The 18,576-nt window shown below is 38.8% G+C and overlaps 1 protein-coding gene across 12 annotated transcripts in view; it reads right to left on the bottom strand.

Annotated features, from left to right (window-relative positions):
- Window positions 1-2,700: 2,700 nt before the first annotated feature.
- The window catches only part of LOC134749517 (potassium/sodium hyperpolarization-activated cyclic nucleotide-gated channel 2), a 273,523-nt gene continuing 257,647 nt past the window's right edge, over window positions 2,701-18,576 (bottom strand). For 8 of the 12 annotated variants that reach the window (XM_063684463.1, XM_063684464.1, XM_063684465.1 and 5 more), the window contains 8 exons: window positions 12,600-12,763; window positions 11,988-12,130; window positions 10,494-10,631; window positions 9,048-9,149; window positions 8,475-8,624; window positions 8,168-8,386; window positions 7,000-7,264; window positions 2,701-6,405 (listed from right to left, as the gene is read on the bottom strand). In XM_063684463.1, the coding sequence (XP_063540533.1) occupies window positions 5,780-6,405; window positions 7,000-7,264; window positions 8,168-8,386; window positions 8,475-8,624; window positions 9,048-9,149; window positions 10,494-10,631; window positions 11,988-12,130; window positions 12,600-12,763 (1,807 nt within the window). In that variant the 3' untranslated portion in view covers window positions 2,701-5,779. Of the gene's footprint in view, window positions 6,406-6,999; window positions 7,265-8,167; window positions 8,387-8,474; window positions 8,625-9,047; window positions 9,150-9,403; window positions 9,479-10,493; window positions 10,632-11,987; window positions 12,131-12,599; window positions 12,764-18,576 lie in introns of all 12 variants that reach the window. The other 4 variants (XM_063684474.1, XM_063684466.1, XM_063684468.1 and 1 more) reach the window with 4 other exon arrangements.

Genomic DNA, 18,576 nt, shown 5'->3' on the forward strand with positions numbered 1-18,576 from the left:
CGTTCGAACATGCAATAGTGGTATGTGTTTTATGCATTTTTTTGAGTATTGTGATAATTTTGTATTTTATTTAAATAAGGTTCTATTTTGTAGTATAATCATAATTAAATCCATATGATCAGTAAAAAAATTTATATCAAACATAGCAACACTGTACAATAGTGGCTGAATAAAAAATAGTTCGCTAATAGTACTTTTGCTACTCCTCTCTAGATGGCGCTACAAGCTACAAACAAACCAGAGAGTAGAGAGCATGAAGTTATACCCTAAACTGGAGCGAGTTGTCACTTTTTTTGCCATACTAAATTAAACCTTATCACCGAGCCAGAAAGGTGTTCGTACCAGACTAGAAAAAACGGTCCACATGAGATAGCAAACCAGAGCCCCGTGTCTCACTCGCACACGTTGCCAATGTTAAAAAGATACCATTGTGGTAGTATTTATATCAATATACTACTGAAATTAATTACCTTCTTATAATAATTGAGTGCTATATTCAGATTACGGTTCTTATATCTTTTAAGTAATTATGATATTAACATTATTAACTGATTAAACCAAGCATGTGCACAACAAAAAAATAATAATTTTAGTATGGTAGACATTGTAGTAACTTTGAATATTAATTGGTATCCCCAATTGTCAAACTCATTAGGGTGACCAAAGAGTAAAGTATGGATGGTATAGAAAGGATCGCAATCTCTTATGGCAGAATTGTTGTAAAAGTGACCGCGTTAAGCTTTAAATAATAGTTCCTAATCTCTCCGGTGGCGCTAGTTAGGCTCTGGGACATGAGTATAACATGAACCATATAAGGCAACAAATGACCCGACCAAATTACGTAGGTTGTTTTTGGTAGTATTTCGGTGTATGGTGGCGCCGCCTAATTACTGTTTTTTTGATGGACACTTTTCATACATAGAGATTTGGCTCCTTTATACAGTCTCCATGGAGTAAAGTAAGTATAATAGGCATGGAGACTATATAAAGGAGCCAAATCTCTTTGTATGAAAAGTGTCCATCAAAAAACAGTAATTATTAGGAACTATTTGTGTTTAAAACAAATAGATTTTTGTATTTTTGTATTTTGTATTTTTGTATTAGGCGGCGCCACCATACACCGAAATACTACCAAAAACAACCTACGTAATTTGGTCGGGTTATTTGTTGTGTCATGTTATACTCATGTCCCAGAGCCTAACTAGCGCCACCGGAGAAATTAGGAACTATTATTTAAAGCTGAAAGCGGTCACTTTTGCAACAATTCTGCCATAAGAGATTGGCATCCTTTCTATACCATCCATAATAATAGGTAAAGAGAGCCCACGTGAAGCATTTTATGGAAACTCATTTGAAAGCACCATCTCTGACTTGCTCCCGAAACTAACTATGTATGTGTGCGTGCACATCTACATATACATACGTACGTGTACTTTCATCCTACATAATATTAGGTCTACTTGGGCGGTTCACAAGTCAATTTTTTGTTTGATTTCTTGTAACTTATAAAAGATTTTTTATTACAAGGTATCAAACAAAAAATGTACTTGTAAACCACCCAAGTAGACCTAACATTATGCAGAAATGGTTTAAAGAGTGGAATTAATTTAACAAAAACTTAAAGTAAATATTTTTATTGCTTTCAATTTGGCATACAAAGATAGTACCTAATAAAAGCAGGTGTAAGTACCAAGTTAGTATCAAGTAGGTTGAATAACAGGTAGAATAATAAATAATAATAATAATAGTAGGTTTAACTTGCAGCTTCTGACTCTACACATATCCACATTTTCTTTGCAGATGAGATGAGAATTTGGGGTAATACCTACGCCACGCCACGCTCTGTAGCTCCGTACACAGTTTTCTCCAGATATTGTTTAAATTTATCACATGAGTAACGATGTCATAATTCGGATCCATCTTGTAACTGAAGAATTTCAGGCATAGATATTATCTCTTGTTTAAGCAGGTACCTCCATAGATGCGCTCTAGTTCCTTCCACGTGTCTTTAGCGGAATCAATTCGCATGATTTTTTTGCAGAATGTCATCGGTCTTTTTCATCGCTAGCTGCCTGCGCGTCGTGAGCGCCAATTATGGTATTTCCTTTTTAACTTCGAGAATATCAAAACTTCCCGGCACTTGAGCACTATTAAAATTTTAAACCTCCAAGTGTTGTATGGTTGTAATATTGGGAGGCTAATTTCCCTATTCTCCTGTTTAATGCTTGCGTGGTCCATTGTACTCGGTTACACTTTAAAATTAATATTTAGAGAAAAAGTAAGCTTGTTTCTGTTTACAACATTTATTTTTGTCTGACATATTGCATGTAAACAACCGTTGCTAGGTAACAACATTATAATTCAGCTTAAAGCGGCTCAGGCGCTCACAATATCTGAACACGCCTCTATTGTCAGGGCGTTAGAGTGCGTGTTCAAATATTATGAACACCTCGGCCGCTCCGATATATCTGATGGCGACTGTACATGAATTGTAGACGGCAGCACAGAAGCCCCCTATTCATTGCATCTTACTCTATTATTTATTATGTGGTGATACTACAATGTAAGCTATTGTGACGCCATCTATCGCCAATTCTAGGTACTAAGATTTTTTTGAGTTGGTCCCTATAAAAATAAATAATGTTCACTTGAGACTTGTTTGATTTAGCTGAAAAAGGTTAGTTTAATGAAAAACGTACACAGTTTTCTTCATTCTTTAATGCATTTTTTCTCTAATTTTCTTGACAGCGATGAGCACTTTTGGTGAAAATAGTTAGGTACCAGAAATCAGTAAATATACGTACGTAGAATAATATGTGGGTATTAAAATAACAGTTTGGATTTAAAATAATTATGTATAACTCCTCTTTTTTTTCTACAGTAAGGTAGCTCAACTTCACAATAAAAATAGATCTCTTCTATAAAATTTATAATCATTTACAAAAGCAGTAATAATGCCAGTTGAAACAACAGTTAAATGCTCTGGGAATTAAAACGCAATATTTATACTCTTTTAGTTAAATTGACAGATATTCACTCTGCTAAGACCAATTGTATAAATATCTTACGAGTACAAAGTAGGTATCTATTGGTGTTCGTCGCCAAAATGAGACCTAGGCTGCGTTCTACAAGTAAGCTACTGCGTATTGGTTCGTCATTCATTATCTATATTTTGGCTAAAAAGTCAACATTTGCAAAACCGTCTTTACAAATTGTCATGACACTATAAGAATAGTCAACGTCGTTACTTTCCGAAGCGCGCCTTCCAGCGTTCGGCTCGATCTACCCGCTCCTACGATATGTTGCATATGTATTAGGACTCTTAAAGATATCATTAACAGAAGTGGCCACATAAAGTTGCGTCTAGGAAGCGTTAATAAAACCACTACGTAAATAAATATAATAACGCTAGTGATCGTTGTCAGCAAAAAAACAGCGTCCGAGCTCTAAGCAATTCCTCGAGTTCCACGTACTTACAATTTACAATAAAAGGGACTTTGCGTGTTTTCATTGGGCGATTAAACACTATCCAGTCCCGTTACTACCGCTATGAACTGTCGTGTTGCTAAAGTCGCCAAATATGATCACGCGCGAAGAAAGCAAAAGCTTATGCCAGAATAGCGTTGTATCTTATTGGTGCAAACATGACAAGGGCGTAAGCGCCCACTTCAAAGCCCTTTTGGTGTAAATATCAAATTACCTATTATCAGAGGCAAAATAAATAAAAAAGACTGATAATCTCAATATAAAATCGGATGCTAAAGATGGCAGATGGACCCACTTTGCGCAACGCCATCTATTCACTGAGAAATTACGGTAGATGAGTTTTAACTTTTATGCCTGAACGTTTTGCAAGTGGCACCATCTACAATATCTAGTTACTTAGTGATTGATGTGGCACCCGACTCCTAAGTCTTTAATATTTATTTATCTTTGCTTGTACTGTTACAGATTAAGTCTACCTATTTAAACTACGCAACTGGTGCCGATGGGTCCACGGAGCCGGCGGCTGGGAGGCGCAGCAGCCTTCGCTGCTCTACGAATATCACAAAACGTAGTTCAATCAATTTTTTATCGCTCCGGCCTACTTACTTCTACGAAATGATCTCTATCGATAATAAATTATTTACCCTATAAGTAAAAACAAGTTGTGAAGTGCGAAGGCATTGCGACGGCGACGGCCGCGGTGCGTCGAGCTTGAGAGCGACTACGGGCCTGCTCTTGAAAGAACTTGCAATTGAGGTAGGTACTTGGAGATTTCCACTAGGTTTTTTTCTGGACGTAATGCTCGGGGGCATAAAAAGTACTCACGATGAAAGTTGCCCTAAAATTGCATTATTCTACTGTAAATGGATATTTAGAAATTTTGCCGATGTTCTTGAGGCAGTAGCAATATCTGTTGCTAATACAGCTTCTTAAAGTTCTTAGATTATATTATAATCCATATACGAGTAGTTCGGTTAGCCGCTGTTAGTGAATAGTAATGTCTTCGAAGTTTTTCTTTGCCATGATTTCAATAAATAGTGCGATACGCTACAATAAATAGTTATTGCATCTATGTACTAATGAATTTATATAAAAACCACGACCGCGGTTGATCACAAAATATTTCCTTGTGCTCGATCAGTGTGTCAATGCTACAATAACAATGCGTATTATTGAAAAATGATAACAAAAAGTGGCGATATCCACTGCGGAACTGTAAAGTGACTTCCAAGATCACTACTGTTTTTAGTCAGAAAGGCTTATGGTTGTTGAAACGGTCAATTAATTCTTATGGTGGTATTACGCAAGCGGCGATCATACCGCGTGACGCACAAATAGAAGGTTGCCGAATGCTGTCGATTACTAAAAAAGGTGTCTTTATTGTCCTCCTGGCTAAGCACTCAAGTTCAGGCCCGAAGTGCCGCGTCGCGATCGCACCGAATAATTGACTGGGCCGCCGCTCGCGCTCCCGTCCCACCCCTCCGGTCCTCCCTCAAAAACAAACCGCGCTAAAGGCGAATCCTCGATAATACAATATTTACATAAAGAAAGGATTTCGAAATTATCCGAAGCGCTACTGATTCACCTCTAATTAGGAAACCGAGAGAATTAATTGTCTTGCGCTAATTATATCGATTATCGGTAGATATGACTACTTATAATTAAAATGAAGAAAGCAAAGTGTGTGCTATTGGAATCGCGCGTGGGGCTCCGAGGCTTCCGAAACCGCGTAAAACTGCCGCGGCTTTCCGGTCGCTTCATGAGCTATTTATATTTATAAACAACTTCAAATACTACAATCATCTCCGAATCGTGAACAACAAGAACGTTTTATACACTTGGAACGTTCGCTTTCCACCGTATATTCGGCATCCGTCAACAATAGAGGTCTATTTCATACGTCAACAAAGCATAAAATAGTGATATCTTTACATTTCAGTCTAGTCTATATAATTATTTTCTCTTTTAATGGCAAGGTATCTCTATAAAGATTCAATAGTATCATTCTTCAATATATAACAGGTATATCTATACAATCGGAATACGTCGCGTATTTGCCGATTCCTCACAGCGTCAATGATATAAAATTTAACCTAAATTATAACACAGGAGAATTAAGTATAAGATCACAAAATGAGATTCAGCGGGCGGCACCTCGCGGGCGCGCCCGGCGAAGTCGCAGCTATAATACTCGTGTCTACGCTACAACTAGCGAGTGTCGGCTCGCACTAAGCCTAGTATTGCTATCGGTCGGCGCTCAGCGGCCCGCGGGCCCCTAGCAGACGGTGCGGCGTCAGGGCGCGATGCCGGCGTCGGACTTGTGGAAGGCGGCGGAGGCGGACGTGAGCTGCGGCTGCTGCGCGGAGCTGAAGTCGTGCTCGGACTTGGGCCGCGGCAACGCCGCCGCCACGCCCAGGCCGGGCAGCGCCACGCCCGCCATGCGGCACGACGCCGCCTGCAGCGGCTGCAGCGCCAGCCCCAGCGAGCGCTCCGACAGCCGCGCCACGCTGTCGTCCGACAGACTGACGTGCTCGGCCTCGGCCGCCAGCGCGTTCACCACCGCGTTGATCTGGTTCCCCTCCGACGTGGTGTCGTCTTCTCGGTGCGCCACGAGGTTGGGGTTCTTGCCGATCTTGTTGAGTCGTTCGGCGGCTACACTCTCCATAGTGCGTCGCATGAGCGGGTACTGGTCGAGCACGGCGTTGAAGTGGTCCACGGACAGCGAGAAGAGGTTGCAGTATGTCTCCGCGCGGACGGACGCCACCCGCCGCGCGTTGGTCAGCAAACAGATCTCCCCGAAGTATGACCCGTCGGAGAGGCTTGTTGCTACTTCGCCGTTCGCCATTACTATATCTACGATTCCTTCTTGTATGAAGTACATCTTGTTTCCAATTGTTCCTTCTTTTATGATGATATCGCCTGTAATAGATAAAAACAAAGAGGTTAGTTAAATAAATACGAGCCTACTCTCAGTAATATAAGTTACTCTACGGAGTATACTGCTGTTTAGTGTCAAATTGACATACTCGTATGACGGGCGCGAATTTTATTCAAGATCATTTAGATTTTAAAGCTTTATATGATAATAATTTTGTTTTATTTATTTATTTATTTATTTATTTTGTTTAGATATATAATGATTATTATGTTGTGGGTAAGGGTATTAGTAAAAAAATTTTTTTTGCTAAGATGCTATCTTTAAATTACCTAGGCCTGGGTACTTTATACCTTGGAAGCGTTTTTGGCTATTGAGCCCTGCTGTGGCTCATTTTATTACACAATGTAAATGTGACTTTATTTTGTGACAAGTGAACTGACGGTAATATCGTTTCATATAAAATAATACTTAGGAGTGTTGTGTGTCTTCATAAGAGATCTGTGTTCTTCGTGAGTGGTTCCAAAGGATTTGAGACTTTGATTTCAAAATGGGTAAGGTAGGTCCGAACTACGGCAACGTTTCATGTAAGCGTGTGGGAGACGCTAAAGCTTTGACTTAATAACAATCGTCCTTACCAGGTTGGAAGACTTCGTAACGTAGCTTAGTGACGACGTCGGACACGAAGTTGGAGTCTGCATTTGCGAAGAACGGCACAGAGGCTACCAATGATCTGCAGTTGTAGTTGATCACGTCTTCTCGAAGCTTCTCGCTCAGCTCGCCGAGAATCAGCTCCTCGTCGAAGAACTTGCCCTGGTACCGGTGCTCGAAGTATTCCGTGATGCGCTGTCTCATCTCACGCGGCAATTTTCGGTAAGCCATGTATTCTTCTACTTGTTTCACCTGAAAATTAAAAGGAAAGTATTAGACATGGTACTAAGACTATGTGGTACCCATACCGAATATATGACGTCTCACGAACCATCGTATTCGTCATCCCTTGCAGATGATTTGGAGAAGCACAGTGCGTTAAATCCAAAGATACACTCACAGGCTTCACACGATATATACGGTGCATTTTTTTGTCATGCTATTTCTATGCCCTTACTACGAATCTCAGCGTTCTTTTGCGGAATGCTTCTTCATTATATTTATCGTGTGTTACAAATATCAGGTACGTCACGTTAGTTTTGAGATTGTTCTTTACGAGGTTCGCAGTAAGTCAGGGATTAGTATAGTAGCACCAATATAGATAGAAATGAAAATGAAATTGTTAGAAAGACCCTTGGAAAGAAAACTGTTTTGAACACCCGTTAATGATATATTTATGATACGATGAATTGATTATTTATAACACCAGTTACAGCGGTACATAGGTAGGTATGTGGTGAATAAATGCGAGTGTGACCTGAGTTAGACTAACTATATAATAATCGAGAATAGTCTGTATAACGACATTGACACACGAACATCTACTCGGTACTCACGTCTAATCTCTGAAACAGGTAATGGAGGGTTTAGTAACTGGCAATGGTAATGTTGAAAGGATTTGCAGGATGATATTATTTTAAATATGAATGGTTTTCTGATATAACTACAAAGTATTAATAACATAATGGGTATAAATAAAAAAAATGTGATTTTAAATGAAACTAAACTTGTTTTAAGTTCAACACAGCATTAGCTGTAGTGTAGGTGTTCATAACGGTTTCAAGTTTCCATAGCGCAGGGACTTTGGGTCTCCAAATCTGTAAGGAAGAAAGAGAGTAAAGAGTAGTAGTTAGTAGTATCAGTTTTAAGAAATACCTTTTCTCTGTATTGTCTGCGGGAAGAGTCGAGGGACTGGATGAGATTGGTGGCGTGGCCGAGGAAGAGAGCGTAGCAGGTGGCGCCCGAGATCATGGACAGCATCGTGAGCCACATGTCGGTAAGTGACTGCGGCGGGAACCGTCCGTACCCGATGCAGAGCATGTGTGACATGGCTTTAAACAGTGCCCACGAGTACTGTTCCAGCCAGAATGAATCCTGCATGACAGACATGAACAAGCGATGATTACTGAAATCTTTTCAGAATGTTTATCGAAAGTAAAAATAGAAGCTTAGTGTTTGTTACCTGCAACTCGTTTATTGCAACCCAAGAGTTCGCCGGAAACCCTTGCAACATAGGAACCAGGAATTGAAGGCATCCGGACCAGTGGCCGATCAACAACATCATGCAGATTAAGTTGAATATCCGCATGAACACCGATGCCATGTTGAGGAACTGCAAAGAGACATAAAGATCAACGTTGTTCCTCAAGCCAGCTTCGCCTCTAAAGGAAGCCGTGCGGACTGCGCGCGACAATGATGCCCGAGGTCAAGCATCGCGATGATTCTCTACCGATGGATTCGTAAAGTAGTAGTGAGAAATAAAGTATGATCGCGTGAGACGATTTGTGTCGAGCTCGCATGCGTGAGGAGGCAGTCAGGAGGTCGCGCGGCCGTTGCCGCCGCACGGTCGCGAGACCCCTGCTGCCTCGCCGCCTCGCGCGTCCGCCCGCGCGGCCGCCGGCGGGACAGGGTCGGAAACAGAAACGTAAGAGAGGAAGCGAAGCGAACGCAGCGGACTAGGGCGCCGGGCGGCGCCGGCAGCATGCTAAGCGGGCGAACGAGCACATGCGCGCCGGCTCGTGCCGACCCTGGTTACCTTGAAGATCAGATTGCTTTTGGTGCCACCCTTCTTTTTGGTAACGTCGGAGCTGAGACGTCCCCTTCGTTCCGTGCGCTTTTTTTGAAGATTCTGCAAGATCTAGAAAACAAGCGAGAAACACAAGATAGTAGGAAGAGAGCCAGGCGCGCCCGGCGTGAGCGCGGATAGGTTCGGCGGACAAGGTAGACGCGGAATTGCGGGCGGAGCGGGGCGGGTTACAAGTCGCGTGCGGGTAGCAGCGGACGCGGGGCACACACAGGATGCACTAACACCGAGACGAACAGGACGCGGGCTAGGCCCCTATGCTAGCTAGGGGACGGGAGGGCCACGGCATGCGGAAGGCATAGCAGCACCTGCGTGACGAGGTCGCGCGAGCCGGTGCTCTCGGCGTCGCTCGGCGCGCCGCGCGGCTGCGGAGCGGGGCTCATCTGTACACAACACCGTCACTGCGAGGACGCCAGTCTGCCTCCACCCTCCCCGTGCCTACTCCACTTCTCTCTGAATCTCCGCTTGGAAACCAATACCCGTATCCTCAAGCTTGTGACGTCGCAATGTATTTTGGACTGGTCTTTAGGGTCTTTATTGTTGCAGCCCAATTCATGTACTTATGAATTCATTAAATTAGGTTTGTTCTATCGATATATTGATTTTGTCTGTTCTAAGTATGTAGTTTAACACTATGCAAGCAAGTTCTATAGGTAATAATTATTTATGTTTTAGTTTTCATTTTTGTTTAATTTTGCCAAGTGTTTTCGAATGTGCAATTGTTCGTACAGTTAGTGATATCGTTTTTGTGATTTTATTTATAAAGCTGTAGTTTGATTTATTAGCTTTATGGGAGCTACATCTAGTGATCGCGTATTCGGCGTCAGCGCATCTTCTAGAGGCTCCGGAAAAGCGGCAACAAAAATGTATGAAGTTTCGCAAATAATATTGTCATGTTGGCGAGCGATGAACGGGGATCGTCGACGGATGCTCGGGGCGCGGGCGGGGCGCGTGGCGCGACGGGGCCGGGGCTCGGGCGCGAAGAAGTGAGAGAATAGACGTCACGAGTGAGAGCGTGCTCAGGCAGAAAGAAGCTTGCAGAGAAGCAGAAGAGAAGTGCAGAGCGGGACGTGGAGCGTACATACAGTGGGGGGCGGGATTGATGGTATAATACAGGATTACAGCACTCCATTTACTTGGGACCACTACTGGCTAGAACATTTTAAAATGTTACTCATTAACACATTATATTATATCTGTGCATTTAAACCAAATCGTTAATTATTATACATTTTTATAATAAACATTTTTAATCCTGAATTAGGCTTGCATTAGGCTGTTTAGTTATGTCGTGTTAATATATGTGAGCGTAATGTGTTAGAGCAGTGTTAGTAGGTAAGTAGTAGAAAGTAGGCGACCCATACGAGTACGTGTGGATCAGTAGAGATGATGGCTTACATATACTTCCTCCCATTGCGAGACATAGCGAACCAGCCTGGACAGCCGCAGCAGCCGCACCAGGGACAGCAGCTTGGCTAACCGGAGTATCCTTAGTGCACGACCCGCGTGAAGAATTTGAAAGCTTTCACTAAAGTCCTGTCAACACAACCAAAATAATTCAAATGCCAGTATGATTGCAGGGTGCCCGAAAGGTAAACAGAACTATCTTAGGGGCACCCAGGAAACCACTAGGTGGCAACGTTCTTTATACAGTTTGAAGTGTACAAGACATGCAGACTTGCTGATATCGAAAGAGTAAGTAAGTATCAGCCAAAAAAAAGTGCTGAAGCATAACAACGAACATGTCATGTTACATTTATGGTTTGTTAATTTACATTAAAAGTTGCAGGGGACCTCTGATGGGTATTAGTGGAGGGCGTCATTCTGCTCATTTACACGAATTTGTTAGTTAACATACATAGTTTGTGCGATGGTCCAAGAATAAATTTGTTTAATCAGAAAGGTGACTTTGACACACTTTCAAAGTGTCCTATTGTGAACAAACAGTATTTATAAAAAGAGAATATTTTAAGCAAGGTTTTAGGGTCAAAATACGATCAATAGAACTCATTTACTAATGAGTTTCTCAGTCTTGTTCAAAACTATTTTATTAAACAGAAGAATTGAGAAAAGTTTATTTTTTGCAATTCGGTCGTGTTGTTTTGAAATAAAAATAATTCAGCCATATTTATTTACTCGAACAAAACACGAAAACTACAATTTAACAGTAACATGATATACTTATAGGAATACTAGTCCAAAACACTTATAACATGCTGTGTATAAAAAAGGCATGTAAGTATAAAACAATAAATATCATACCTAGTAGTAATAGGAAAAGAGAAAATGGCGTGCATTGTACCATTAATAATTGTATTTGAAGTAGGCAGAAATATTGTCAAAAGAAAAATTATAGTATAAGTACAATATAATTTTAAAAAGTGCGAAGTTAGGAAATGTTATATATAACGAGCCAGTGCACTGTCCGAAATTGCTGATTTTTAAAGAAGGATTCCATAACCAATAGATAAGGATTGAGTATCCCATACGATCCAAGTAATATCAAGATAAACCAGAACACCTAATAGGACGAAAAGTAGAAATGCTTCAGACAGGAAATCATATGGGTTACCAATGATGCGTGCAACAATATAAAAGTGTGGACAATATTGAAAATATGAAGTTGAAGAAATAGATTTGTACTGAACCTATAGTGATTCAATCAAACCTTTATTGTTCTGTTAAACCTTAAAACGAGATATTATAAATCGAAACACGGTGTCGCCTTGGAAGCTCTCGTGGCAGTTGGGCAAGGTCACAATGAGAAACAGATACCGAAACAACAAAAATAAAAATTCTAATGGAACAAATGCTGAAACAGAATATCAAAACAACATAAAAGACAGTTTAAAACTACAGTAATAAGAACAACACGGCCAAATTGCAACGTACGTTTACCTGATTGAAGATCAAGAATATATAATCTAGTGGTATACTAGAGATGAGGTCAAGGAAGAACCATGTCCTCAAATAGTGCTTCGCTATTAACTTGGGATCTAATATCACTTGTTCTGCATTATCTTGCTGCATTATTCCTGAAATAGAACAAAAAGCAATCTTTGGAAGGTGCTTATCATAACTTGAATAGTTTCAAGAAGAAGATATTTGTCTCAAAAGTTCGTCCTCTATGATAGCTCTTTAAATTGCAGTTTGATTTAATCTATGATTTATTTCACTGTTCTTGTTTTAGCTAAAAAAGCAGTGTCAAATTATATCGAGCTACAGCAAAACCTTCGTAATAAGTATAGTCTTCATCTTCTCAAATGACTTTTTCGTCTAAGACGGTAATCTGTTAAACAAAAGCCATTGTCTCTTTTGTGCGAGCTGTCGGCCTTTGTGTGCCATTGTGTCTTGGCGCGTGCCACGGCGCATGCGGCGCTCACACACAATGGCACACAACAGCAGACCGCTCCCACAAAAGAGACAATGGCTTCTGTTTAACAGATTACTGTCTTGAGAAGATGAAGACTATAACAGCATGATTGTATGAAAATCATTATTTACCTGTCCTAAAATTAACAACGATATCTATAAGGAAAATTGTGTCCGAGAGACAGTTGAAGGCTATCCAGCGCGTGCTGAGGTCGTCGTTGAAAAAGGAGATGGCGACGGGCAGGATGATCAGGTTGGCCACCAGGAGCAGCAGCATACACAGATCCCAGTAGAATCTGAAGACAAACAAAATATAATATGAGATACTTCATTATAAAGATTACTTAGGAACTCTTGGTAGATTTCGCTCACTACCTAGATTAATACCTAAGGTCTAAGGTGTAGCAAAAGTAATGTGATTGAACGATTCATCGTCTTAGGTATAACTTTGGCAGTTCAATGCATGTTGAGTGAAGCCAAAACCGACAAAGTACGAGTATCTATGTGGAATTTGAAATATGTATTTCTCATAAGATCTTCTAAAGTTTGTCAATTTATAAACTTTCAGCGGTGACTGCTCAAGTTTCAAGGTGGCATAGTTTATATGCGAATTTAAACAAGTGACATATTTTCGAACAGTATATACCTACTTATCAACCTATAACTTATGTACTTATCTCTTTAAGTAAAACAGTCATCATGACTATGTATTTACATATTATGTACGTACGCAATGGACATATTTCATATTTACATGTCAAACATGCATTTTCTGATTTGATACTGAATATATTGATTTATAAACTTAGATAATTAAGCGCAACTTTTATAAACAGAAGCTTTTTGTAAATAGAAGTAAATAATCTAAGTGAGATTGTATTGCTTTGAAAACCGTAGGTACAAATTCTTACTATAAGCCTGCTTACGTCTAAGTAAGTTTATTGTTTCACTATTTCGCCAAAATGTAAGAAAGTGTGCCTTTGATTTGCAACAATGAGCCGGAAAATTCTGCACAATATGTCAGCGACGACTGAAGCACCTACTTTATAACCTTTTCGACATTCTTCAACATTTTGCGAGCAAAAATAAATCTTAAAAGACCTTTATTTTTATCCGTTGCCGTTTCATAAATCATACACATCACTCAACATTATAATTATAAATAGGGAGCCAAGGGAACACCGAGAATCAATTACGAAAAAGTAAGATAAAGAAGTGATTAAATGGATTTTAAAGTTATTTTCCAAACGGTGTGCTTCTTGCATTTGACTACATATTTCAAATGGAAGCTATTTATGTAGCGTGAAATTCAACGAATGCGCCTTGCGGGACTCGTTTGTACGAATGGTTAACGTAGGCAGCAAATTTACCTACGTTGTCTATTTATAAAAATTTCAATTAAATCTGACTCCATAAAAACCTAAGTTGATATAAAAGTTTTGCTACTTATGTACCTAAAAAGAACCTTGTGTTTAGTAAGAATCCAAAGCACCGTTTGATCAGCAAAATAAAATACCTAACTGCATTATCTTTTTAGCATCTTTCGAATAAGTTATTACTCGCAGTGATGTGAAAATTTACTACTCTACGGGTCTACCCCTATAAAATTTTAACTAGTTTACGAGTTTCTAACCATCCTAGACTATTAACATTTTGATAATTAGATCTGTAATGTGTATTTCAACACTTGGTCATATGGATCTGTGCCAAACTACACCCTATTTTTGGCACGAGTCAGCCTTTTTCATTGTGTGGGCCAATGGAGTATGCAACTCCTTTTAAGCTTAGAGTATTTTTTAGGAAAGGAGGCAATGTTAGAAAGCGTATATATAACAGCGTATAAGCGTAATACAATGGCTTCATGAAAATGGCTCTAATGATTTCGGTCGATAATGTATCGAGACTATCGAGCTTGGTCTTATATATGGTGAAAAATATTATTGTCTGTTTATGTAGAGTAGAGGTTTAGTCGGCAGACAGTGTATAGCATAATGTAAAAAAGCGATGCAAACGGAACTCTCAAATGTATAACGACGCTGACTGACTGCCAAAGGAGCCAGTTAAAACCAGAAAGCGCGCGAAATTGTACGGCCGTGAATGACATGTATTTAAGATGGCGCCCAAATGTTTCAGACTAACATTTCTCCCGCTTTATGGGCGAAGTTAAGAGGAAAGGAGACGGCCGCTTCCCCATACAAACGTAGTCCCTATTTTCCTCTTTGGATATTGACATAATGGAATAGTACATTTCGATGCTAGTGCGAAAAGTATGTCATCACCTTACGAGTACCGAGATATCTTGGGCAAGACTCGGGACGAGTGAAGAATGACATATCCGCACGTGTATCGAATGACGTTTTTTAATACAGTTGCGAAAAAATAAGAAAAGCAACAAGTAAGGAAACTTTTGTATTATTAATTCTGTGACACTGACATCATTGACATTGACATTATGAAGAGGTGTTTTTCTAGCTTTTATTCGACTAGAATAGATTTTGTTATTATTATTGAACCCACTTCAATGAAAGTTTTTTTTCAAATGCATGTTCTATAAGACAGAAACAATTGTAAATATTAAAACATTGTACTATTATTACCTAAATATCGTTATTTACGATTATTTGTGTATCGTATATTTATAAAAACAATATCGAATGTTGCCTTTGAAAACTTAAAACATTTTTGCAGTAAGAAAATACGCCTCTTCTTTGACAGGCGTTCCGTTCCATTCAGACAACTTATTAAGAACGGTTTTTCAACATTAAAAAATAAACGTGTTATAATACTTATAATGATGAAGAGGTAAGTAATAATAAAATATGAAATATGCATATTTTTCGTATTCTTACATTAACAGTAGGTTTTTATGTTGATTACGACGTTTAAAGGAAACTAATATTAACACTCATCAATAAGTAGTCATGAATTGGAACAAGTAAAAATTTTAAAAAATTGGAAAAGTAAAAAGCACTAGTTCGCGAAAACCAACATTCCGCACGCTAAACAGTCACGAAAAGTAGCACTTTTTGAGCAACTGTATTAAAAAATATTTTTACACAATATGATGTATATCAAAGAGGATATAATATTATAGAGCGGTACTGTCATAGTAAACTTTGTAACCACAGTAAATTCACTGCCATCTATCGACACACTTTAAAACTAAAAATGAAGATTTAAAAAAATACGATAAAATGTATTTAAATATGGATAAATGATTTTTTTTATTTGCATTAATTATTTTTATTATTTTGACCCATGTTCTTTCACTGATATGCGTTAAAATTGTTAAATAATAACAAACGAAACCGTCAACGCCCTCTATATGAGAGTAGGCAAAAGGTAGTAGCGAAATCTGAACGAGAATCAAATTTTCGTGATTTTCGAGGCACGTTTTTTCCTTAGACTGTATCCATCTATTACGGAGTTATATCTATCTTTGTGTATATTAACCATAGCTATGCTTATGCTACGTTAGACTTTTTTCGATTTTTTTATTATTGTAAAAATTCGGTGCGAAAAACAGATTTCATACAAATTTTGAAATGCTCCTAACTCTAATAATAATTAAAAAACCGAAAAAAATCAAACGTCCATACGTTTACACACACACGGGCATAGCTGTGGTTGATATACAAACAATTGACATTGTAATTGTATTTAGAATTATGAATTTTATTATTTATGTTTTGATTTATGTATTGCCTATTTTCTGTGTAATGTAATAATAATAAATAAAATTAAATGTTATTATCTTTCTAAACGTCATAGTAAGCGTGTAATGAGTGTTCAAATATAGAATACAACAAATTGTGACAAAATATGTTCAATAATGTTAATATCCGACTAATTATTGTATGTTTATGTGAAACTTGTTTGACTTATATATTTACCTATAAATAGTTCTAACCGCGTTATTAAGACTCGATTCGCTCGATGCTAAAAAAACGTGATTAATAATTTCCTTCACCGTATGATAAACTGTATCGTCATCACATGAAATCTCACTTAAAAAATTAAATTAATAAAATATGTTTAAACCTAAACGTTACCCTGCACTTTGTAGATACAGTCTTACCGTTTATTAGAGATGCGCAAAACGCTTCACTGAGTTGAAAATATTAATTCATATCTTTCGCTCACGGTCGCGGTGATATATAATCACTCATTTCGCTCATTTCGCTCAGTGGGTGTAGACTATATTGTTTATGAGTGAGTAGAGAGAGATGTCAATTAATCATATACATACAGCCATAAGTGCGACCAAGATGACGATTTTCCGAACCGCTCCGAAACCTATTCGCATCATCTCACTTGCTCACTCGCTCCTCACGCTCGGTTCTCTCATTCGAATCATGAGTGGGAAAGAGCGAGCAAGGAACACTGAGATAGATGAGCGACTGAGCGAGTTAAATCATCAGTGAGTGGAAGAGTGAGTGAGATCAATCAAAATATAGTTCATTCATTTAAATCACTCACTCGCGAACGACACAACATGTCTACCGTTTATAAGTTTTTATACAATACCTTAAAGGCTATCAAAATTTACTAGCAAATTGTTAATCATATTAACGCTATTTATTGCACCGTAGAGAATAAAATTATTGGAACCATACAGCGGACGATGAAATCACAACAGACAGAAAATGGCCATTGCTTTAATTAACCTTAATTCGATGCACTTAGGTACCTATTGCGCTGCATTTAAATTGCTCAATAACGTACAATACATGTTTATTACAAATTACGTACTGCTTTATTGCACTGCATCACAATTTTTTTTTCGGGGGGTGATGTGATATAGGGAGATGCGAAGATTTATTATTTTGGAAGACGATTTAGCTTCCAATATAGCATTCCTTTCAGAACACCTAAAATGTTCTCAGAATTTGAACGTTAAACAGACTATTTTATCTCAGTTCACATGTATTTTTTTCGTTGGGTATTGTTTAAAAAACCATTGATTAGTTAAGTTATATCCGGTTTATATCACGTTCAGTTGCAGCTGCAAAGATTTGAATCGCTTTAAGAGTCTGCTCCGTTGAATTTCCTCTTCGGGTCGATGAAAGATAAGCCCTCTTAGTGCTTTTCTTGCTACAAAGCTTAAATCTTCCGTGAGATCCTTTGAACAACAATTTAAATACGTTTTATAGGTCACACGGAGACTGAGTCGGTGCTAACTTGACATTTGTTCTAGTGCTTGCTGCGCTGCGCTGTTCCAACTATGGATTTGAACTTAAAGAGTCCCCGGCAAGCTGGGCTGAATTTCACCTTTCCATACAAACGGAGTTTCGTTCTCATTTTAAAACTACGCGTTGGATTGTAATAAAACTTTGCACATACAATGACATGAGGTATATCTAGGTCTGTAATTAGTTTATATAGCTCTAGTATATAAAACAAAGGAAATAGAGCAAAAACAAGTTTCGTATGAAAAACCTAAATTCGCTGTATTTTTTTTGACTATTGTATCTGAACCTACATAAACTAATTACAGACCTAGATATACCTTATCCTATTGTAAGTACAAAGTTTCAGAGCAATCTACCTAGGCGTTTTAAAATGGGAGCGTAACTACATTTGTATGGAGAACCGAGCTTGCCGGGGACTCTTAAAGCACATACTATTCGAATAAAGACAAATACATATGTAGCGATTAATGTGGAGAGGTACGGTAGTTCACTGCTAAAAAAAACGGTCTACAGTGGTATCCAGAATAAGATTGAGTAAACTGGGTTTCTTTATCAACATATTTACATTTGACTGTAACATGTGATAGTTATGAAACTAAGAGGCTGACCAGGCGTCGTAGCACGGTACGCTTATCACCATGCCTGTCACGTTCTAACAAGTATATGAGTGCGAAAGTGACGGACTTAGTGATAGGGGAACCATGCTGCGCGGGCATGAATGTCGTTTACTATGTTTGAAACCGGTCATCGTAGTACAATCTATAGAAATATTTATTCAGCAAGAAAATAAAACAAACTAAACACAATATCAATCCACAGCCACAGTAACAATCTATAGTGTGCTACGCTGTGGCATAATCTGCCAAATACGTACTCGTACAGTACAGTACCCTGTCGTTTGTCGTATTCTTGGACAA

Source organism: Cydia strobilella, chromosome 18 (genome assembly GCF_947568885.1).
Source record: "Cydia strobilella chromosome 18, ilCydStro3.1, whole genome shotgun sequence".
NCBI lineage: Eukaryota > Metazoa > Arthropoda > Insecta > Lepidoptera > Tortricidae > Cydia > Cydia strobilella.